Here is a 25,486-nt window from a genome sequence, read left to right as displayed (position 1 = left end):
ACAAAGGCAGTTTGCACAATGTTGAGTTAAAAGATTAAGGGAGCAATCCAATTGAAGTGTTAAAATCGTTAGAAGTATTTCTTAGGATAGATGCAGGGAAATTTGTTCGAATCAAGAGCAAGGTATTTACAGGAATTCTGCACACGAATCACTGCAAGTTAACCTGGGAGTGCAGCAAATAAATTAGAAAAGCATTGGATGTGAAAATCTTGTTGCCAAGGGACTAGTATAACAGCAAAGAAGTCCTTCTGTAATTGTATCGGGCCTGTGAAACCATACCCTATCTTAGTAAGAATATATGTATGTCCTGCGATGATTTCCAAAGGATCACCAGACCAATTCATGAGACAATGATCCTGTCCTTTTCGGAGAGATTGGGTACATGGGAACTATATTCACTTGAATTTAGAATAATGGAAAACAACATAATTGAAACACATATCAAATTCTTAAAGACATTAATAAGGTACAGTAAATGCTGGAGAGGTACATCGTCATGCCTGTGGTCGAGAACTTGGGAACATAGTCTCAGAATTTGGCCAAGATTGAAATGCTTCTATCAGAGACCGGTCAATCTTTGTAATTCTTCATAACACAGGTCTATGGATGCTAAATATTCAATGTTTTCACAATAATGACTGATAGATTTTTGGATATGTCAATAATGTAGGAGGTTGAAACCGAAGTAGTAGATCAATCATGATCATATGGTATGTTTACAAAAGCTGAGAAGAGACCAGATAACTTACTCCTGCCGTAATTTATTTTCTTGTATTCCAGTAAACTTAATATTAGAGTAAACTATTCAGGAATGACTTAAAAATACACTTTTTAATACAAAAGGTTGCAGATCTGGAATTGCTTCTGCCAAAGGACAGTGATTGTTAGGACAACTGAATTTTCTAAACAGATAATTACTGTCAGATAAATGTATTAAGGTATATAAGAAAATGCATGTAAATAGATTTGGGTTACAAATCAGCCTTGATCTAATTCAATCATGGAGGAGGCTTGATGGATTAAATGGCCTACTTCTGTTCCTAAGGGAGACAGTGTGTTTTGTCTTGGCTCCTGACAGCCCGTCATTTAAGACAATACTGGCAGCAAATCTCCTATTCTGACATTGCATGAATTAAACTCCAATTTTAATTATTTAATGGTTTGATGGGCTCCTAAGTCTTGGCACTGTCCAGCTGCCATGGGACATTGGCAAACGTGATGTGCTTTTAACTTCTATGGAAACCTCTTCTGCAAAATGTTACGCAAATTTCTTTATTCTAACTCAAAACAAGCAATATCACACCCTCCAAAACTGGAACATTACAGTGAAAGTCATCCTCCTCTCCATGCTTCGATTTGCAGTTATTTGGTTCAAACGGCAGCCTGTCTATCATTCAATGCTTTATTGATTGCAGCCCATTGCGGCTATTTGGATGCGATGGGACATTCTAATAAAGCAATAGGATAGTGTAAAACTGCAGCCTTTATGTCTTCTATAGGAATTTGTTATGCAGTTCCACCTCTGAAGATTTTTAAAACTTGTATAGCAACAGCTGTGATAGCTGCCAGATATCTGATTATTATTAGGTAGGTTATAGTAAGGACAATCAAGTTATAGCAGAAATTAGAAGCATATGGATTTTTGTTCATAATTTTAAGTTAATACTGTTTCTGTAGTTTGTAAAAACATTTACCTGTGGATCTTATGAAATCATCAACTTAAAAGTTTTGCATTTTTTGATATGCACAGGAGTTGCATGCTTTACTTGGCCTAGACAATAAACCCTTCTTCCGACGTTCTATGGCTTTTTGTTTTCCAAGTGATGAGATGAAAGCTAAGTACTTGAGAAATGTGCATAAGTACATTCCAACCCTTAACCCTGATGAGTTCCAGGTACAAATCTAAGTTTACTATAAATTGTTTAAGTAAAATAAAGTAAAATAGCCACAAAAATAGATTTTGTCATTCAAGTATTGTATTATTACAGAAAAGTCTTTTTTAATTGTAAGTTGGGGAAAAATATACATTTTGACTCAATTCTAAACAGTTTTTAACTTTTAAATATTATATTTTGTTCACTTTGAATCAGATTTTTGGAGTGCACGGATCCTATATCTTTCACCACTGCATGCAGGACAATGAAAATGACGCTGAATGGGGTGCACTGTACCGTTGTTTCCAAGTCATCATCTCCTGGTTCAACTGTCAGGGTTACATTAACAAACCTACACCTACGCTTACAGAGATGCAGGATGTATGATCATTGTTTTAAATTACGATTAATGTTATTTATGCTTGTCTAGTCTTATTTATGCAAATCTTTTAAAAACACAATTTTCATTTTTAATAAAGGTTTAGTTCAGTTGTCATGTAAAATTGTGGTCACAAATTTGAGAAATACACTTTGAGAAAATGTAATCAGATAATTTAATCCCTAGAGTATCAGATTAAATCAATTAAATAATCAGATTTGCTGGGTATTTTAATTACATTTGATAAGAGAGTTTTGGACAAGTGAGTGCCAGATATACTGTCACATAGTCAGGTAGGACTTAGGTGATGACCCCTTCAGTCTCTTTCAGTATTTGAACACAGTAAAGGTGATCAAACCATCTCCATTTTGTTATACGTAAATACTGGCAGAATTATTTTCAGATGAGGATACGAGGTTTTATTTTAGGAGATGGTTGATTAACGTTTGGTAGAAGATTTGTAGCTCGGGTGCTCGTTGTTGTGGTTCTGTTCGCCGAGCTGGGAATTTGTCTTGCAAACGTTTCGTCCCCTGTCTAGGTGACATCCTCAGTGCTTGGGAGCCTCCTGTGAAGCGCTTCTGTGCTGTTTCCTCCGGCATTTATAGTGGCCTGTCTCTGCCGCTTCCGGTTGTCAGTTCGAGCTGTCCACTGTAGTGGCCGGTATATTGGGTCCAGGTCGATGTGTTTGTTGATAGAGTCTGTGGATGAGTGCCATGCCTCTAGGAATTCCCTGGCTGTTCTCTGTTTGGCTTGCCCTATAATGGTTGTGTTTTCCCAGTCAAATTCATGTTGCTTGTCATCTGTGTGTGTGGCTACTAAGGATAGCTGGTCGTGTCGTTTGGTGGCTAGTTGGTGTTCATGTATACGGATCGTTAACTGTCTTCCTGTTTGTCCGATGTAGTGTTTTCTGCAGTCCTTGCATGGGATTTTGTACACTACATTAGTTTTGCTCATGTTGGGTATCGGGTCCTTTGTTCTGGTGAGTTGTTGTCTGAGCGTGGCTGTTGGTTTGTGTGCTGTTATGAGTCCTAGTGGTCGCAGTAGTCTGGCTGTCAGTTCAGAAATGCTCCTGATGTATGGTAGTGTGGCTAGTCCTTTGGGTTGCGGCATGTCCTCGTTCCGTTGTCTCTCCCTTAGGCATCTGTTGATGAAATTACGAGGGTATCCGTTTTTGGCGAATACTTTGTATAGGTGTTCCTCTTCCTCTTTTTGTAGTTCTGGTGTGCTGCAGTGTGTTGTGGCCCTTTTGAATAGTGTCCTGATGCAACTTCGTTTGTATGTGTTGGGGTGGTTGCTTTCATAGTTTAGGACTTGGTCTGTGTGTATGGCTTTCCTGTAAACCTTTGTGGTGAATTCTCCGTTCGGTGTTCTCTGTACCATCACGTCTAGGAATGGGAGTTGGTTGTCCTTTTCTTCCTCTCTAGTGAATCGGATTCCTGTGAGTGTGGCGTTGATGATCTGGTGTGTGTTCTCTATTTCTGTGTTTTTAATTATTACAAAGGTGTCATCCACCTATCTGACCCAGAATTTGGGTTGAAGTTGTGGTAAGACTGTTTGTTCTAACCTTTGCATTACTGCTTCTGCTATGAGTCCAGAGATCGGTGAGCCCATGGGTGTTCCGTTGATTTGTTCGTATATTTGGTTATTGAATGTGAAGTGTGTTGTGAGGCACAAGTCCAGTAGTTTAAGTATGCCGTCTTTGTTGATAGGTTCAACGTCCTGTTGTCTGTTATGTCTGTCCACCAAGTTGGCTATTGTTTCTTTGGCTAGTGTTTTGTCGATGGAGGTGAATAGTGCCGTTACATCAAATGAGACCATAGTTTCTTCCCTGTCTATGTGTATATTTCTGATGATGTCCAAGAATTCCTGTGTCGATTGTATAGATTGTCTGGATCCGCTGATCAGGTGTTTCAGTTTCTGCTGTAGTTCTTTGGCCAGTTTGTGTGATGGTGTCCCTGGTAGTGATACTATGGGTCTGAGTGGGATGTCTAGTTTGTGCACTTTGGGTAGTCCATAGAATCTGGGGGTGTTGTTGCTTTCAGGTTTCATTCTTTGTAGGTCAGACCTGGTTATCTGTCCATTTTTTTGTAGATTCCTCAGCTCACAACAGACTACACAAATACAGACAAGAAATTGCGTGCCAAAAATCGTTAATTTCAAAAACCACCAATCAGGAATGGACCCGGACCATAGAACAGGCTGTCACCATAGGACAGAACAGGACCACACACCGCAAAAAAATGGCACTAAAAGAAAAAATGGCCAAACTAACACACAAAGAAGAGGACACCACCACACACACCTGGGTTAAAAACCTCTCCCACAGACAGCTCACAGACACGGAAAGAACCATACTGGCCAAGGGACTCAACTACAACCACAGGGACGCCAAGACAGCAGACTTCCTAGCAGCACTAGAATGCACACTCAGGAACAATGGACTGACAGAAGAGACACAACAAACTGTGAGACAAAGTATCATACCGCTGATAACAAGAAAAAAACAAACACATAACCTCAACACCAAGGAGAGGAAAGCACTAAAATCACTAAGAAACGATAAAAACATAATTATACTATCAGCAGACAAAGGCAGAATGACGGTCATCCTGGACAAAGCAGAGTACATGCAAAAAGCACAACAACTACTTGCAGATACCAACACCTACCAAAAGAGGGAGTTTGACCCCACCTCACAGCTCACCAGTAGGATAAACAACACACTGAGGAATCTACAAAAAAACGGACAGATAACCAGGTCTGACCACAAAGAATGAAACCTGAAAGCAACAACACCCCCAGATTCTATGGACTACCCAAAGTGCACAAACCAGACATCCCACTCAGACCCATAGTATCACTACCAGGGACACCATCACACAAACTGGCCAAAGAACTACAGCAGAAACTGAAACACCTGATCAGCGGATCCAGACAATCTATACAATCGACACAGGAATTCTTGGACATCATCAGAAATATACACATAGACAGGGAAGAAACTATGGTCTCATTTGATGTAACGGCACTATTCACCTCCATCGACAAAACACTAGCCAAAGAAACAATAGCCAACTTGGTGGACAGACATAACAGACAACAGGACGTTGAACCTATCAACAAAGACGGCATACTTAAACTACTGGACTTGTGCCTCACAACACACTTCACATTCAATAACCAAATATACGAACAAATCAACGGAACACCCATGGGCTCACCGATCTCTGGACTCATAGCAGAAGCAGTAATGCAAAGGTTAGAACAAACAGTCTTACCACAACTTCAACCCAAATTCTGGGTCAGATAGGTGGATGACACCTTTGTAATAATTAAAAACACAGAAATAGAGAACACACACCAGATCATCAACGCCACACTCACAGGAATCCGATTCACTAGAGAGGAAGAAAAGGACAACCAACTCCCATTCCTAGACGTGATGGTACAGAGAACACCGAACGGAGAATTCACCACAAAGGTTTACAGGAAAGCCATACACACAGACCAAGTCCTAAACTATGAAAGCAACCACCCCAACACATACAAACGAAGTTGCATCAGGACACTATTCAAAAGGGCCACAACACACTGCAGCACACCAGAACTACAAAAAGAGGAAGAGGAACACCTATACAAAGTATTCGCAAAAAAGGGATACCCTCGTAATTTCATCAACAGATGCCTAAGGGAGAGACAACGGAACGAGGACATGCCGCAACCCAAAGGACTAGCCACACTACCATACATCAGGAGCATTTCTGAACTGACAGCCAGACTACTGCGACCACTAGGACTCATAACAGCACACAAACCAACAGCCACGCTCAGACAACAACTCACCAGAACAAAGGACCCGATACCCAACATGAGCAAAACTAATGTAGTGTACAAAATCCCATGCAAGGACTGCACAAAACACTACATCGGACAAACAGGAAGACAGTTAATGATCCGTATACACGAACACCAACTAGCCACGAAACGACACGACCAGCTATCCTTAGTAGCCACACACACAGATGACAAGCAACATGAATTTGACTGGGACAACACAACCATTATAGGGCAAGCCAAACAGAGAACAGCCAGGGAATTCCTAGAGGCATGGCACTCATCCACAGACTCTATCAACAAACACATCGACCTGGACCCAATATACCGGCCACTACAGTGGACAGCTCGAACTGACAACCGGAAGCGGCAGAGACAGGCCACTATAAATGCCGGAGGAAACAGAACAGAAGCGCTTCACAGGAGGCTCCCAAGCACTGAGGATGTCACCTAGACAGGGGACGAAACGTTTGCAAGACAAATTCCCAGCTCGGCGAACAGAACCACAACAATGGTTGATTAACAATAATACTTCTGGACTAGAAATCCACAGCTCAGTATAATGCTCTGGAAGTGTAGGTTCAAATCTCATCATGGTCACTGGTGTTGTTTAAACTGAATTAATAAATTTGGAATATATATCTAGTTTCAGTAATGGTGATCATTATGGCTATCAACAATATTGTAAAACAAATTTGGTTTACTCATTTCCTTTAAGGATGGAAAGCAGCCATTTTTGCCTAGGCTGGGTCATATGTTGTTACTATCAAATGCAGAGGGGTAAATAAATTCCTCCTTTAATTCCTAAGGTTGGTTATAAGACAGTTTGAATTTTGTAAGTATGTGCTTTTTCAGTTCAATATGTGCTTGACCATATGTAAAGCTATGAAGAAGTAGCCAACCAGATCTTTTGCCCTCACAAGAGTTTGTTTGATCACTTAAAATAAACTACACTCAGTTAAGAATGAGCATTAGTAAATGGTAAAGCCCACCAAGAATCCTGTCAAATGTACAGGCACAAGCATGCAAACAACCAGAAGAAGTTAAAGGGTTGGAGGGAAGTGGAATTGAGAAAGGCTTGAAGGTCATAAATTGGGGGAATCCAAGATGGTGGCGATCTAAGAAGATTGCTTTTCAGAGCTCCGCATCCAGGGTTGTCAAAGAAGGGAGGATGAGCATCTGAGGCCAGGCCGCGGCCCAGCCAGCAGGATCCTCAGACTCGATTTCTTATTAGGCCCTCATGAAGGCGCTTGTGAAATCTCACAAGATGTAGGGGGAGCAAATAGAGGAGAAGCTGGCCCTGATCTCTATCATGCTGCAGAAGCATGAACAGCAATTGGCAGACCTGGAGAAAAGGGTGGATGAGGTTGAACACAGAGTTGCAGTGATGGAAGCTGATACCGGTTCCTCCAAGGATAGGATCCAAGCCATGGAGATGCAGGTCCATAATTTGCTTGACCAAGTTGTTGACCTTGAGAACAGGGGCAGAGGAAAAATATTCAGGTCATTAGTCTGCCGGAGGATAAGCAAGATATCAGCCAGCGAATTTATTGAGGAATTCCTTAACTTGGAGGCTGGAATGAGAGACTTGAAGATCAAGAGGTCTCACCAGGTCATGGTATGGAGGTCAGGTCTGGGTCAACGTCCTCGTCCTCTCTTGGTGCGGTTTCATCATTATAGAGATAAGGAGAGAATCGTGGAAGCTTCCAGAATCCAGGGGAAGGATCCAAAGGCCCTAGTTTACAAGGGCTCGAAGATCATGTTCTTCCAGGACTTCTCAGTGGCGGTGATCTGGAAAAGAAAATCCTTTGACGGTATCAAGAGAAGACTGAGGGAGCTTGGGATCCAGTACTCTCTGAGGTATCCAGTGGTGCCTCGAATACACCTTAGATGGACCTGTACATCTCTTTGACACGTCGGAGAAGGCAAGAGAATTTGTGGACAAATTAACTTAATCTGAACAATTTAGTATGTACAAATAGTAGTGTTGTTTGGGAATGTCTTTTTTTTTATTTTAAAGAAAGAGGCAGTCTGGTCGGGGCTTTCTCGTCCTTTTTTTATTGGTAATAATCTGGACTAAACTATGCTTTGTGGCGGTTGAGATGTGTACTTTCAAGTTCTAAGTTAAGTTATACCAAAGGATGGGTGGGGTACCGACCTTTTTTTCAAAATGTCTTTATTCACATTGTTATTCCATGGTGTATTTTCTTTCTTTGCTGCTTATGGTTGTGGTGCAGCTCTAGCTAGGAGGAGCGAAAATGGTTGGGATGGCTAAATGCCTACTTACGGGCAGTTTATGCCCAGTTCACGTATTTAACTGCCTGGGCTGCAGTATTGGCAGTGGGGTGGGAAGTTGGGTTTTTGGATGTGTGGTTTTCTCCTTTCGGCAAGGGGTGAGTTCCCCTATTCAGCACCGTTGGCGCTTTATATGTTGGTTTGTTTTTTGTTTTTTGTTGTATATAATCTTTGATATCTTTGTAGGTTTGTTAATTGCAGTGGTTTTAGTTTATGTAGTTTTTATGTTTGATGGATCTTGTGACAATAAGGCTTGGCTATTTGTAATTTGAGTTCCTCCTCTCTGGAATCTAAATGTTACTGCAGAAGATTATGGCGAATGACTTGATTAAATGCTGTACCTCAAACATCAAAGGATGTCACTAACCAATTAAGAGGAAGCAGGTACTTTCAAGTCTTAGAAAGGAAAGGTGGATATTGCTTTATTACAAGAGACACACTTGGATGATAGGGAGCATTTGAAACTACAGCAGAATGGCTTTGATTGGGTTTACTTTTCATCTTTTAGTACCAGAAGTAGGGGAGTGGCTATATTGGTTAGGAGGAATCTCCCAATTAAGTTAATAGAGTGTGTTAAAGACACACACAGGAGGTTTGATAAATGGCGACGAATATGGTGTTTTAAATGTTTATTGCCCTCCGGCCCATCCGCTCAAATTTCTGGAAGATGCATTCTCTAAATGGATCGATCTTGAGTCCTGGCATATCATTATAGGGGAAGATTTCAATTGTCTCATGGATCCCACAGGAGACAGGTTGCCCAAAGGATGCCCGATATCTTCTGTACAAACTAAACAATCAGTGGATCTGTGTGTGGAGTTAGAGTTGGTGGACATCTGGAGGTGTCTCCACCTTACAGGTAGGGATTTTACAAATGGATCCCTTTCTCCTTAAGGATAATACTTTTGTGGAGCACGATTAATGGCAGCCGAGAAGGCTTACTTTGACAGGCCCTCGTTAACCAAGCTACAGAGGATTAAGGCGCTGTGGTCTGCATTGAATTCCATGCTCACGCAGACGGCAAAGAAAGAGCTTACTTTCGCAAAGCAAAGTTATATGAGCATGGTGACAGGCCAGGCAAATACTTAGCATATCTCGCCAGGAAAAGGAGCGCCCCTCAAGCCATTATGGCGATTAGGGAAAGGTCTGGGAACCTAACATGTGATTTCAAAAAGATTAATGTGGCATTCCAGAGATTTTATTCGAAGTTATACCAACCTGAGGGTTGTGAGGAGGGGTGGGCCAAGATGGAGTCTTTTTTTAAGGATCTGGAGCTCCTGGATGTGACCCCCAAACAAGAGTCTTTTCTCAATGCCCCCTTATCAGAGCAAGAGTTGCAGGAAGCTATGAAGCAGCTTCAGAGTGGAAAGACACCCAGTCGTGATGGACATCCCAGTGAATTCTATGAGGAATTTATAAGCATATTGTCAGGCCCAATGCTCAACATGTTCAATGACTCATACAGTCATGATTGTTTCCTGCCATCTCTGAGAGGGGCCATTATTCTTGAAAAAGGGCAGGTCACGGAGGACTGTGGTCATTCAGGCCCATTTCACTCTTAAATGTGGACTTCAAAATCCTAAGACTCTTGCGTTAAAGCTGGAGACTGTGTTACCTTCTATTGCTAAAGAGGACCAGACGGGCTTCATAAAGGGCTAGGCAAAAGTGAGGACTGCAGATGCAGGAGATCGGAGTCTAGATTAAAGTGGTGCTGGAAAAGCACAGCAGGTCAGGCAGCATCTGAGGAGCAGGAAAATCGGCACCTCGGGTCATTCCTGATGAGGGGTTTTTGCCTGAGGTGTCGATGTTCCTGCTCCTTTGATGCTTCATAAAGGGCTTCAGATCCTCCAATAATGTTAGGAGACTGCTTAATGTAATTCAAGCATGTCAACAACAGTTATACAACGATTGGTGATTTCTCTAGGTGCAGAGAAGGCATTTGACAGAGTTGAGTGGCTGTACATTTTCTGATGAAGGGCTTTTGCCCGAAATGTCGATTTTGCTGCTCCTTGGATGCTGCCTGAACTGCTGTGCTCTTCCAGCACCACTAATCCAGAATCTGGTTACCACATTTGCAGTCATTGTTTTTACCTCATACATTTTCTATACTCTAGAGCGATTTGGCTTGGGTGAAGCCTTTAAAGATAGGTAAAGGTTCTCTACAGTGACCTTCTCACTACGGTCATCACCAATGGAGTATGATCAAGCAATTTTAACATTTTTAGGGGCAGCCAGCAGGGCTGTCCCCTTTAGCCATTGCATTTTACATTGGTGATTGAACCTTTGGCTGAGGCCATTTGTAGGGATCCCAGTATATCTGCTCCAAAAGTGAGGTCAAAATTACATAAGATTTCATTGTACGTGGACGATGTCCTCATTTTTTTGTCAAATCCAGCAGTTTCGGTGCCTCACCAGAAACAATGCATCAGTGCGTTTGGCACCTTTTCGGGGTACAAGACTAATTTCGTAAAATCATAGCCTATGGGTGGTCTTACGAATGTGGACGAAGGTCTTGAGGGCAAATATCGATTCCCACTTAAGTGGTCACAGTTGGGTTTTGTATTTTTGGGCATGTTCAAAGCTAATTTTGTTCAATTATTCAACAAAATCAAACAAGACCTTCAAAGATGGGAGGCGCTTCCGGTCTCATGGTTAGATGGATAGCGCTTATTAAGATGAATATTCTCCCACATTTGTTGTCCCCAATACGGATGCTCCCCCTGATTTTCGATAAGCAAATGTTCAGGAGACTGAACAGCTGGTTTAGCTCCTTTATTTGGCATCGTAAGTGGCTCCTTATTAAATTAGTTAAACTGCAATTGCCTCACAGACTGGGGGAGTGGATCTCCCTAACATTAAGAATGATCAACTAAGTTCACTTTTATCTTACGTGAGTGATTGAGCCTGTGGGACCCTCTTTCAATATGGTTAGATATCGAAACCTCTCAGGCAGGTGCCCCCTTACTAGCTTGCTGTTTTTAGACAAAATGAGGACAGTTAAGGAATATTGCCATAATCCAATAGTTATCAATACTGTTAAAGCACAGAGGGCAATTTGGCAGAGGGAAGGCAATATGGCAAAACGTCTTCTCTTAGATTTATAGTGGATATGCTGGGTTTTCTTCCGGGGATAATAGATTCATGATTCAAACATTGGGCAGCGAGGGATGTGTCTTGCATGGGCGATTTATTTGAGGGAGACACAATGATGTCCTTTGATCAGTTAGTGTGGAAATACGAGCTATCTAGCAGGGACCTCTTTCATTTTTTTAAGTTAGCGATTTTATTCAAAAAAAGACTACACTTTTGACTGATCCCAACAAATCTGACATAGAGAGGAGGGTGCTCAGTGCTAAGATTACACTTTCTGTCAGCACTTGATATCATCAATTGGAGGGTGCCCCCTCAGATGAGTTTGATCAACTCTGCAGGGTGTGGGAGAGAGAGAGAGCTAGGTGTTGAGGCATTGGAAGATATTTGGGAAAATGCAAGAAAGATATCAATTTGCAATAGGACCCATGCTTTACAGTTGAAGAATCTCTACAGGTCCAGTTGTCTCCAGATCATTTATCAAAATTTAAACCAAGGGTATCTTTAACATGTCCCAAGTGCAAGGTTGGTATGCATACTCTTACCCATTATGTCTGATCCTGTGGTAAGCTTCAAACATACTGGAGTGCTGTGGCAGGTACAATGGAAGGGATTTTGGGTGTAAGACTGGAGAAGAACCTGATCTCGCTTCATCTTGGCCTGCCTAGTGTATTCCGTGTAGATGTGCATAAGAAAAAGCTGTTCAACATCCTCACTTTCTATTCAAGAAAGGATATCTTAATAGGTTGGGTATCCCAAAATCCCCCGGGCCTAGTGGGTTGGCATTGGTGGAAGATTGTTATGGAGCATACTCACTTGGATTTTCTCACAAGTATGGTACACCACAAAACTGAGAATTTCTATAAGACATGGCGCCTCTTTTTGGAATATCTGGACGCAGATTTATCTGCTACACTAATAAAGGCCTTTTGTATAGCCGTAATGATTGTGCTTTACAAGTCCAATATCCAGAGGGGGGAATCTGCGAACGTATGAATATGTGAAAACTAATGCTCTCGATATTCAAGAGTGAATGTTTTGTTTGGCTGAGTTGAGTCATTATTATTTGTTGGTTTGTTGTTGGTTATTGTTTATTTAATTAAGTTGCCAGTTGGAGTTTTTTTATGTACATATTTTTCTGTACATATTTATACATTTGTACCTGAGGGCAGTTTAGGTTTTTTACATTTTTTGGGTGTTCTTTGTATTGCTTTGAATTATATTTGTTGTAATATTAAAAAATCTATTTTTCAATAAAAATAAATCTTTTTAAAAAGTTCAAAAGTTAAAAAGGAGTATATATTCTGAGCTTCCTTTGGGTAATCTTGAATTTCCGATAGTGTTGCAGTCAGTCATTTCTTCTAGAGACAATCTCTTTTAAACTGGAATTAGTGCTTTTCTAGGGTGGATGCTGTGGCACTTCAGGTTTCTTTTATTTTTAACTTTTCTGTCTCTGTAATGTATTCCAATTTGGAACAGAGATAGGATCCATGCTTAAAACAAACAATTGAGAGAGGGAGAAGGAGATCTTATTATTCCATCTTGCAGGCCTTTTTGAGATTACTGTCTTTTGTAACCAACAGGCAATTTATAATGATAGCGTTTCACAAGGTAAGTTTTAGTTGCGTAATGATTAGTGGTACACAATGAGGTGACCCCAGTTAATGAAGGAATCTTAATATCCCATTGTCAAAGTTTAAAATTTGAAAAAAAGAGGAGAGACTGTAGGGTCTTGTCTTGCATAGTGAGTTTAATAAGTTTCTTTTTTCCATTCCTGCAGATGAGATGTCTATTACTTATTGTCAGTTTCAACTATGCTAATGCAAATCAGTTCCTTAATACTATTCAAATAAAAGCAAAATATTGTTGATGTGAGAAATTTGAAACAAACACAGAAAATGCTGCAGAAACTCAGCAGTCTGTGGAAAATTAACTTTTCAAGTTCCATATAACTCTTCTTCATCTGAAATGTTCGCTCTGTTTTTCTCTCCACAGATGCTGCCAGACTTGCTGAGTTTTTCCAACATTTTCTGTGTTTGTTTATTAACAATGCTGTTTCAGTATCAATGTTGTTATTTCCTGTAGACCTTACTAGCTTCCAAGTTAAGTGGCTTCTGCAGCCAATTCAAAACACAGCATCCTACATATTTAAAGGCATCTTCTTTCAAATGTAAGGATATTAAATTAGTTTATGTTTAAAATGTCATGTCAGTATGATTCCAAATCCACAGGAATGTAGCTGATACTTGACTACTTTTTTAAATATGGCATAGCAAGCCATTTTATTCAAGGGAAATTAGACAGGGGTCAATAGTTCTGGCCTTGCCAGCATTTTCCATATCCAATAAAATAATAAAAGGGAAAAGATATTTAAATCGGGATAAGGATTGGGAGGCAGATTTTGATTGAAGGATAGTCATGCCATTGGGAGTTTGGGACTATGAGAACAGTAAAAAAACTGGGCCTCAGGTCGGTGTGGGGGGGGGGGGGCGGGCGAGAGGAGAGAGAGAGAGAGAGAGGGTGAAGGTAACAAAACTGGTGGTCAAAGAGAAGTGAACTAAGTGTTTGTGATTAGAGCTCAGGTGAGAAAGACAACCTGGATAATATTGGTTCAAGAGTTAGAGACTTTGGGCGATTTCTTAAAGGATAAATCATGGAGCTCGGGCCAGAAAGTTCAGAATCCATAGAAAAACCGATGAGGTGAATGGGCTTTTTGAGCAGAATGAGGAGCAAAGAAAGGTCCTGGGATCAGGAGATTGGGATTAGGGTTTTGGGGAGAGGTATAGAGACGGATGGATCGATAGTGGGGTCACCATCTTTGACAGAGCCAGAAGTACCAGCAGTACTGTTCTTTGTTTGAGAGTAAATATTCTCTGATCAGTGAGAGGTCAGAAGGCAGTAAAGGATGGAACAAAACATTGGATCTTGCTGTGAGTAAACAGTAAAAGATTGTTTTCACTCATGGATGAATGGGGAACATTTTGGACATTGAGAATTCTCAATATGCTCGGGAACATCACTAGTTCAAATAAATGGAAGACTTAAAAGAGAGCTGAGTATACCCAGTATTGCTGGAGTTGGAAGGAGCTGTCAAGAGGAAGGAAAAGTGATCAAATCCTTTCCTATTAATTCTTCGTTCGCCTCCAGTAGAAACATTGTAGAGCAAGCAAGAATTGCACTTCATCTAGCTTTACATGAATTTTGTACTATGATCTTAGTTGCATGATCTTTCATTAAAAATTGATCAACTACTTATTTAAGTAATTATGAAGGATGCCTGGAAGCAGCAAAGAGTACTGCATGACACTGGTGAGTAGTTTAGGTGTAGGGCCTCACTCCAAAAAGCAGCAAAAGTTGCACTAGTGTTTATACAAAATAAAGAATTGCTACTTTATAAGTTAGTGTTATTTTGCATTTTCAGATATTGACAAAGTTTGATGAAGGATTTGTCAATGTTGTGGAAGGAAAAGATTGGATTCCACTTGAACAGATGGTAGCAATATTAAATGCTTTTAGTATATCAACTACCACCAAGGATATCCGGTATGCAAGCAAAATGATAATTAAAATTATATTTCGGTCTGCCTTTCGGTGTAAGATACAGTTGAAGCTTATTGTTATATGAGCAGATATGAACAAAGTTGTTGAAAAGAAAGAAAAAAGCTTTGCACATTAATTTATGTACACTTTCATTTTAGCTTAGGTCATTACAAAATTATAAATGTTTCAGCACAAAAGATGACAAGTTGAGAATTTGCATCTGTGATAGCTTAGAGGTAAAAACAATGACTGCAGATGCTGGAAACCAAATACTGGATTAGTGGTGCTGGAAGAGCACAGCAGTTCAGGCAGCATCCAACGAGCAGCGAAATCGACGTTTCGGGGATGAAGGGCTTTTGCCCGAAATGTCGATTTCACTGCTCGTTGGATGCTGCCTGAACTGCTGTGCTCTTCCAGCACCACTAATCCAGTATCTGTGATAGCTTGTCAGTTAGAGCTGCCTTCTTCAGTCCCATTTCTCTGACAGTTTTGTATTGATAATTTCACTCTCCTTTTGTGGATACTTGTCTGTTTACAGCCTCTGGTTATAACTACTTTTGTAGTTAATATTCCAAGTTGTAATAAACATTCTGCATTAAATTTTATACTAACTTTTCCTTTGATTTTACAGAGATAACATTCCACCCCTGCCAAATCTTCTGAAGTATTCTTTTGGGAATGATCGTTTATTATTTACCCCCTCCAAACATTTCCAGGATCTTGGTAGGGTGAACAACAATTCCAGATTTTTTGGCAACATCCCTAATTTGGCCTTTTGCCCTGCATCCTGGGTTACGCATTCTTGAAGTACATTTTGTTCCCGATCCCGTTTGTCACCTAAGGCTTTATGCCTGGGTGAGCACTGGCTGTGGCAGATTGACGGTTTGTGTGGGGGGCTGTCGAGTTTTGATCATTTTTGTGGGGCCTAGGATCCAAGCTGATAGAATCAGAATTGCTGCAGCTAATAATCCCCCTCACCAACTCCACTCTAGAATCTGGTAACCCTAACACCATCTCCCCCACTACACTCCCACCAATGGTCTCAAGGTCTCACCAGGAGCCCCATGGTGAGGTCTTCCTTAGTTTTTTGGCCGGAGTTGGTCATCCTTGATCTCAGGTAAGGCCTGCCATTGCCCAGTTAGGTGTCCGACTGGCACTTAATTAGAAGGTTTTCACTAAGTCCAACACAGGATGTCCATTTTATGGATTATTGCTTGCTCAGACACCTTGTTTAATTCTTACTTAGATTATTGCATATGTATGGGTCAGGAGGCTTCCCTTTTATGAGACTTAGGAATGTTACATTTCAGAACCAGTGTCAGAGATGTGTCCATGGCATACGCTGCCCTGTGTTCAACAGTCTAGGAAGTGTTCTTCATAAGGAGGAGAGCATGTTATTTCTATAATAATGAGTAAGCAGAGGAAAACAATCCAACAATACCAAACTATTTATCATGAAATCGCACAGCCATGCGTGAAAATGTCCCACTCTCATTGAGATATTGAAATCAGCTCAAAGCCCAATTGTAGAAAGGGACTTGGGGGTTCTTGTGCATGAAGCACGGAAAGCTAGCACACAGGTGCAGCATGTAATCAGGAAGGATAATGGAATGTTGGCTCTTATTTCAAGGGGATTGGAATATGAGTTAGGGAGGTCTTACTGCAACTATACAAAGTGTTGATGAGATTACACTGAGAGCAGTTTTGGTCCCCTAATTTAAGGAAACATGTCATGATCCCTTTTGTAGAGGGATTGTCTTATGCATAAAGGCTAAACTGTTGGGGACTCTACTCACTGGAGTTTAGAAGAATGAAAGATGCTATCATTGAAACATTTAGGATTCTTAAGGGGCTTGAAAAGATAAATGCCAAGAGAATGGTTTCCCTCATGAGAGAAACTAGAAGCAGAACACATAGTCTTAGAATAAATGTAAAACTGAAATGAGGAGGAATGTATTCTTTCAGAGGATTGAGAGTCTTTGGAACTCCTTGCCACAGACAACTACAGGGACAGAGTCATTTTGTACATTTAAGGCTGAGTTTGGGATATTCTTGATCAATTAGGGCATCAGTAGTTACAGAGAAAGGGCAGCAAATTAGACGTGAGGGATGTCGGATCAGCCATGATCCTATTGAATGTTGGAGCAAGCTCATTTAAGTTGAACGGCCTGTTCCAGTTTCTTATGGTCATGGTGTTTTCTTTACACAAAAAGCAGAACAAGTCCATCCCGGTCAATTATCTATCACCCCATCAGTCTATTGTCAATCATCAATAAAACGATAGAATGGGTTATAGAACAGTGCTGTCAAGCAATACCTGCTGCATAATTCCTTGCTCACTGAAGCCAGTTTAGATTACATGAAGACCACTTAGCTTCTGACCTCTTTAAAGCTTTGGTTCAAACTTGAAGGTGGGGTGAGAGTGACTGCCCTTGACATCAAGGCTGCATTTGATCAAATTTGACATCAAGGAGCCCCAGCAAAATTACAGTCACTGAAAATCGGGGAAAGTGCTGGTTAAGTCATATATAGCAAAGGAATATTGCTGTGATTTTAGGAGGTCAGTCATCTCAGCTCCAGGATATTTCTGGTAGTATCTTGGGCCCAACCATTTTCAACTGCTTATTCTTTGACCTTCCCTCCAATGAATGTTAGATTTAGAGATGTTCAGTGATGATTGCACAATGACTCCTCAAGTTCTGAAGCAGTACCTGTCAAAACACAGCAAGACCTGGATGATTAGTGACAAATAACATTGTGTCTTACAAGTGCCAGGCAAGGCTTTCTCAAACAAGTCAGAATCTAATTATCACCCCTTGACAATCAGTGGCATTACCATATACTGAATACCTCACAATCAATGTAATGAGGGATACCACTGACTGGTCAAGCCTGGACAAGCCATTTATACATTCTGTGGCTACAAGAACAGATCAGAGGCTAGGAATCCTGCTCACTTCTTGACTCTCCAAAACCTGTCCATAATCTATGAGGCACAAGCAAGGAGAGTGATGGGATACTTCCCATTTGCCTAAATAAGCTCAGATCTAACAATTCAAGAAAGTCACCAACATGCAGGTCAATTGGTATATCATGTGCAGTTCTGGTCACATAACGATACGAAGGATGTGATTGCACGGGAGAGGTGCAGAGATTCACCAGGATGTTGTCTTGGATGAAAGGCTGGGAAAGCTCAGGTTGTTTTCTTTGGACCAGAGAAGGCTGAGGAGGGTCCTCATTTAGGTGTATGAGATTATGAGGGCATGGACAGGTGGATAGGATTAGGCTGTTCCCTTTAATTGAAGGGTCAGTAATAAATGGGTATAATGTTAGGTTGAAAGACAGGCGGTTTGAAGGGGATTTGTGGAAAAGAAAGGTTTTCACCTGAATCTGGAATCCACTGCCTTGGAGGGTAGTAGATGAGGGAAACCTCACAACCTTTAAAAAGTGTGTGGATGAGCACTTGAAAAGTCGTAATATTCAAGGCTATGCATCACTATACTAGAAAATGGGATTAGTGTAGATAGGTTGGCACAGAGGTAATAATAAAAAAATGCCACAGGATTGAAGGTATCGTAGCAAGCTAGATATAAAGTGAAATTGATCTGGTGACAAGTAGCTGATTGGCATGTGGGAGTTGTGATCAGTTGTTGCTGACAAAGACCATCTGTCTGCCAACAAGTATGTGGTTAACTCCTGGATAGCTGATGAAGTTGCAGCTGTGAATAATTTAGCCAGAAATCTTTGGACCTCTTGGACAGTGAGCTGGCATCTCTCTCTCTCTTTCCAATGCTGCAGAAAAAAAATCTGAAACCCGAAGACAGCCAGTTTATTTTCCCTCAACAGTTACTGTAAACTGTTGCTTTTCACCAATAAGTCAGTGTTTTGACAATTTGTGAACTAGTGGCTCAGTGCACAATGCAAGCAAGTGAAAATTACCTAGAGAAGTGAGATGTAGAGGATGTACATGTCCAGAGATCTTTGAAGGTAGCAGGACAGGTCAATAACTTGATTAAGAAGTCATAGGGAATGCTTTTTGCATGCAAAAAGATCATCTCAGTAAACTCTGTGGACAGGGGTGATTGAAATGCCTTCACAGTTTTTCTCTCCATCTATAACACCAACTTCTTTGTGCCCTTCTGTGTGTATATATGGGTGTGTACAAATGGAAAAGTTTTATAAGGGATTTAGGATCTTAACTGATCAAGTTATATGTCAATGGTTCATTATTGTTTACTTTAGCTAGAATCTATTTATTTGTAATAAATAGTGATTCTTGAAAGTACAGAAACCTGGTCCATGCTTTCTGATAACGTGGGTTTGAAAAGATATATCAATTGGGGGCTTTTATGTAATTTGATAAAATCTTTAACGTTTGTATCACTCTGGAAATAGTGCAGCTGGCCCTCCAGTGCGCTGTTGCATTGAGGCATGACATAGGTCCGTTTAACTCAATAGTAGGCAAACTTTTGGAATAAATTCAAGGACCCATTAAGGGACAATCATGTCTAATGAACCAGTTTTTGTAGATGTACCAAGGCGGATTGACGAGGACAGTGCAGTTGATGTGGTCTAAATGATTTTCAGGAGATTTTTGACATGGCCCCACATAGAAGAATAGTTTTAAAAAGAGTCATGGAATCTAGGTATTGTAGCAAGTTGGCACAGTGGCAGGAATAAAGGATTATTATTGACAGGTGTTTTTGTGATTGGAAAGTAGTTTCCAGTGGAATTCCACAGAACTCAGTACTAGACCCCCTGTTTTTTGTTTTATGTAATAATGGTTTTGTTGTAAATATAATGAACGTGACCAAAAAGTTTGCAGATCACACAAAAAAGTGGCCATATGTTTGATAGTGAAGAGATAACTGTGGACTATAGGAAGGTATCAATGAACTTGTCAAGTGAGCAGAAAAGTTGTAATAGAATTTAACACAGAGAAGTTTGAAGTGCGGAGATCAAACAAGGCAAAGGAATACCCAATACTGTGAGATGTAGAGGATGTACATGTCCAGAGATCTTTGTAGGTAGCTGGACAGGTTAAGAAGTCATGGGGAATGCTTTTTTTACTAGCTGACAGAAAAAATATAAGAGCAAGGAGGTTATGCTGGAACTGTATATATCATTAGTTAGGCCACAACTTGAGTACTGTGTGCAGTTCTGGTCACATCTTTACAAAACCATTACATTTTCTCAAGAGAAGGTATTGGTACATTTACAAAGATGTTGTCAGGATTAGGAAAATGCAGATATGAGGAAACATTAGATAGTCTGGGTCTGTTATCATTAGAATAGAGGAGCCTGAGGGTAGAATTGATTGAGATGTACAAAATTGTGAGGGGCCTGGAAGCACTGCATAAGAAGGGCCTATTTACCTCAGCAGAAAGGTCACTGGCTGTGGGAATAGATTTAAAACAATTATTCAAAAAGTTAGAGGGCAGGCAAACATTTCTTTTTCACAGGGTGTAGATGGCTGATAGGGTAGCAGAGGCAGAGACCCTTTACTGGAGCCCTGTTACTGGCAGGGATATGGAGCAAATGCTGGCAGGTGGGGTTAGGTTGGGTGTGTCATTTCTCAGCTGGTGCAGACACAATGGGTCAAGTAGCCTGTTCTACGACATAAACCTTCGATCATTCTATTCCATCCGCCACAATAGATATTCTGTACTTGCTCCCAGAAACAGACCTGTCACATTCTCCTTCCCAATTTCTGCTCTCTTTCCTATAAGTAGTTTCCTTTCAATAATATTAAGTGCTTTCATTTTTACAGACCAGAAGTTGATGAACCAATTGACCTTAGTATTCATTTCAAAGAACAAGCGACTCCTGTGGCATTTAGTAAGTTTATGGTGTTGTTATTTCTTCTTTATTAACTTTTGAAATAATTTTAAATCTGCATGAAAAGTGGTTAATAAATCACATAATTTTGAGAGAACACTTTTATTGTGTTCTATAAAATCGAGTCCATATTACAAAGGAGGAGGTACTGGATGTCTTGAAACACGTGAAAGTGGATAAATCCCCAGGACCTGATCAGGTGTACCCTAGAACTCTGTGGAAAGCTAGGGAAGTGATTGCTGAGCCCCTTACTGAGATACTTGTATCATCTATAGTCACAGGTGAAGTGCCGGAAGACTGAAGATTGGCTAACATAGTGTCACTGTTTAAGAAAGGTGGTAAGGAAAAGCCAGGGAACTATAGACCAATGAGCCTGACATTGGTAGTGGCCAATTTGTTGGAGAAAATCCTGAAGGACAGGATTTACAGGTATTTGGAAAGGCAAGGACTGATTAGTGATAGTCAACATGGCTTTGTACATGGAAAATCAGGTCTCACAAACTTGATTGAGTTTTTTGAATAAGTAACAAAGAGGATTGATGAGGGCTGAACAGTAGACACCGTGATCCATATGGACTTCAGTAAGACGTTGACAAGGTTCCTCATGGGAGACTGGTTAGCAAAGTTAGAGTCATAGAAATGCACAGCATGGAAACAGACCTTTTGGTCCAACTCGTCCATGCCAACCAGATATCCCAGCCCAATCTAGTCCCACCTACCAGCATCTGGTCCATATCCCTCCAAACCCTTCCTATTCATATACCCATCCAACTGCCTCTTAAATATTGCAATTGTACCAGCCTCCACCACTTCCTCTGGCAGCTCATTCCATACACGTACCACCCTCTGCATGAAAATGTTGCCCCGTAGATCTCTTTTATATCTTTCCCCTCTCACCCTAAACCTATGCCCTCCAGTTCTGGATTCCCCGACCCAGGGAAAAGACTTTGCCTATTTACCCTATCCATGCCCCTCATAATTTTGTAAACCTCTATAAGGTCACCCCTCAGCCTCCAGCGCTCCGGGGAAAACAGTCCCAGCCTGTTCAGCATCTCCCTATAGCTCAAATCCTCCAATCCTGGCAACATCCTCATAACTCTTTTCTGAACCCTTTCAAGTTTCACAACATCTTTCAGATAGGAAGGACACCAGAATTGCATGCAATATTCCAACAGTGGCCTAACCAATGTCCTGTACAGCCACAACATGACCTCCCAACTCATGCACTCAATACTCTGACCAATAAAGGAAAGCATACCAAACACCTTCTTCACTATCCTATCTACCTACGACTCAATTTTCAAGGAGCTATGAACTTGCACTCCAAGGTCTCTTTGTTCAGCAATATTCCCTAGGACCTTACCATTAAGTGTATAGGTCCTGCTAAGATTTGCTTTCCTAAAATGCAGCACCTTGCATTTATCTGAATTAAACTCCATCTGCCACTTCTTAGCCCATTGGCCCAGTTGGTTAAGATCCTGTTGTAGTCTGAGGTAACCTTCTTCGCTGTCCACTACACCTCCAATTTTGGTATCATCTGCAAACCTACTAACTGTACTTCGTATGCTCGCATCCAAATGATTTATGTAAATGACAAATTGTCAAAGGATACAGCAAGATATACATAGATTGCAGATTTGGGCAATGGCAGATGGAGTTTAATTCAGACAAATGCAAGGTGGTGCATTTTGGAAGATCAAATTCAGATGTGAATTACACAATAAATGGTGGAACCCTTCGGAGCACTGACATACAGAAGGATCTGACGTACAGGTCCACAGATCCCTGAAAGTGGCAACACAGGTGGATAAGGTGGTCACGGTGCATACAACATTTATCGGAAAACTTGTCATATTACAGCAGTACAAAATTTCGGTCAGGCCAAATTTGGAATATTACATCCAATTCTGGTCACTACGCTACCAGAAGAACGTGGACACTTTGGAGAGGGTGCAAAGGAGGTTTACCAGGATGTTGCCTGGTCTGGAGGATTTTAGGTATAATGATAGTTTAGATAAACTCAGACTGTTTTTATTGTAAAGGTGGAGGCTGAGGAGTGACCTGATAGACACCTACAAAATTATGAGAGGCATAAAATGGATAGTCAGAGACTTTTTCCCAAGGTAGAAAAGTTAACTACAAGAGGGTGTAGGTTCAAGGTGAGAAGAGGAAAGTTTAGGGGAGAAGTGTAGGGAAAACTTTTCACCCAGTGGGTGGTGGGTGCCTGGAAAACATTGCGTGGTGGAAGCAGGCACATTAGCAACTTGTAAGGCATATCTTGATAGACACATGAAAGGGAAGTGAACAGAGAGATAGAAACGGCATATGGGCAATAAGTAGAGGGTCTAAGTAAGAATTAGGAATTGTCACAGGCTTGGTGAACCAAAGGGCCTGTTCTGTGCTGTGTTGTTATTGATATCACTATATTTATTGCTGATTTATTAATTCCTGACTTCTTACTAATTTCAATGTTGTTACCAAATTAACAGCTGCTGAATCTACAGCATGTGTCGTGCTGGGGATTGCAGTAAATGAAGAAGCAAATATCAGAAAAATCCTTGTCCTAGACACAGGGTACACAGGAAATGATGACTTGGCCACCATAACTGAAAAGGTATGTATACACAATCACCAAAGTAGTTTTCTAAATCATGTATGAATTTATAGAGTTTTCCATTGAAATTAAATTAGTTTTTTTGATTTGCTTGTGCGATGTGGGCTCAGCTCTAGGACATCTCTAGGAGTTCCTCAGAGTAGTGTACTCGACCCAACCATTTTCGGCTGCTTCATCAATGACCTTCCCTCCATAATCATGCTCAGGGAAGCCAGGGAGGAGATTGCAGAGCCTTTGGCTTTGATCTTTATGTCGGCATTGTCTACAGGAATAGTGCCAGAAGACAGGAAGATAGCAAATGTTTTCCCTTGTTCAAGAAGGGGAGTCGAGACAACCCTGATAATTATAGACCAGTGAGCCTTACATTGTTTGTGGGTAAAGTGTTGGAAAAGGTTATAAGAAATAGGATTTATAATCATCTAGAGAGGAGTAAGTTGATTAGTGATAGTCAACATGGTTTTGTGAAGGGTAGGTCGTGCCTCACAAATCTTATTGAGTCCTTTGAGATGGTGACCAAACAGGTGGATGAGGGTAAAACAGTTGGTGTGATATACATGGATTTCAGTAAGGCATTTGATAAGGTTCCACATGGTTGGCAATTGCACAAAATACAGAGGCATGGTATTGAAGGCGATTTAGCGGTTTGGATCAGAAATTGGCTAGCTGAAAGAAGTCAGAGGGTGGTGGTTGACGGGAAATATTTATTCTGGAGTTCAGTTTCTAGTGGTGTAACGCAAGGATGTGTTTCGGAGACATTGCAATTTGTCATTTTTTATAAATGACCTAGATGAGGGTGTAGAAGGATGGGTTAGTAAATTTGTGCTGTGCTCTTCCAGCACCACTAATCCAGATCATAGTAAATTTGTGGGTGACACTAAAGTCAGTGGAGTTGCAGATAGTGCTGAAGGATGTTGCAAGTTACAGAAGGATATAGATAAGCTACAGAGCTGGGCTGAGAGGTGGCAAATGGAGTTTAATGCGGAAAAGTGTGAGGTGATTCACTTTGGAAGGAGCAACATGAATAAAGAGTACTGGGCTAATGATAAGATTCTTGGTAGTGTAGATGACCAGAGAGATATTGGTGTCTATGTACACAGATTCCTGAAAGTTGTCACCCAGGTTGATAGGGTTGTGAAGAAGGCTTACAGTGTGTTAGCTTTTATTGGTAGAGGGATTGAGTTTTGGGGCCATGACGTCATGCTGCAGCTGTACAAAACTCTGGTGTGACCGCACTTGGAGTATTGCTTACAGTTCTAGTCACCGCGTTATCAGAAAGATGTAGAAGCTGAAAGGGTGCACAGGAGATTTACTAGGATGTTGCCTGGTATGGAGGGAAGGTCTTATGAGGAAAGGCTGAGGGACTTGAGGAAGTTTTCAATAGAGAGAAGAAGGTTGAGAGGTGACTTAATTGAGACATATAAGATAATCAGAGGGTTAGATATGGTGGACAGCGAGAGCCTTTTTCTTAGGATGGTGATGGCTAGCACGAGGGGCATAGCTTTAAATTGAAGAGTGACAGATATAGGACAGATGTCAGAGGTAGTTTCTTTACTCAGAGAGTAGTAGGTGTGTGGAATGCACTGCTTGCAACAGTAATAGACTCGTCAACTTTAAGGGGATTTAAATGGTCATTGAAAAAACATATGGATGAAAATGGAATACTGTAGGTTAGATAGGTTTCAGATTGATTCCACAGGTCAGCACAATATCGAGAGCTGAAGGGCCTGTACTGCACTATAACGTTCTTTGTCTATAACGTCAGAAGTGGGGATGTTCAATGATGATTGCACAATGTCCAGTGCTATCCATGACTCCTCAGATAGTGAAGCAGTCCATGTCCAAATAGAGCAAGATCTGGAGAATATCAAGCTTTTTGGCTAACAAACAGGAAGCAAATATCATGTCACAATAGTGCCAAGCAATATCCATTTCTCCTTGAATCTTATCACTGTCCCCTGATATTCACTGAATCCCTTATGGATCAATGTCCCAAGGGTAACCAATGATCAGAAACTGACTTAG

At 40.9% G+C, this 25,486-nt stretch overlaps 1 protein-coding gene across 1 annotated transcript in view; it reads left to right on the top strand.

The window, feature by feature from the left end:
• LOC140495995 (ufm1-specific protease 2-like) overlaps window positions 1-25,486 on the top strand; it is an 81,958-nt gene that overhangs the window by 47,116 nt on the left and 9,356 nt on the right. The window contains exons 6-10 of the mRNA XM_072595403.1: window positions 1,751-1,894; window positions 2,091-2,255; window positions 14,894-15,015; window positions 20,783-20,850; window positions 23,340-23,464. Of these exons, the coding sequence (XP_072451504.1) occupies window positions 1,751-1,894; window positions 2,091-2,255; window positions 14,894-15,015; window positions 20,783-20,850; window positions 23,340-23,464 (624 nt within the window). The remainder of the gene's footprint in view (window positions 1-1,750; window positions 1,895-2,090; window positions 2,256-14,893; window positions 15,016-20,782; window positions 20,851-23,339; window positions 23,465-25,486) is intronic.

This window comes from Chiloscyllium punctatum, chromosome 2 (genome assembly GCF_047496795.1).
Source record: "Chiloscyllium punctatum isolate Juve2018m chromosome 2, sChiPun1.3, whole genome shotgun sequence".
NCBI lineage: Eukaryota > Metazoa > Chordata > Chondrichthyes > Orectolobiformes > Hemiscylliidae > Chiloscyllium > Chiloscyllium punctatum.
Note: the sequence above shows the minus strand (reverse complement) of the source record. Positions and strands in the feature narration are given on the sequence as shown.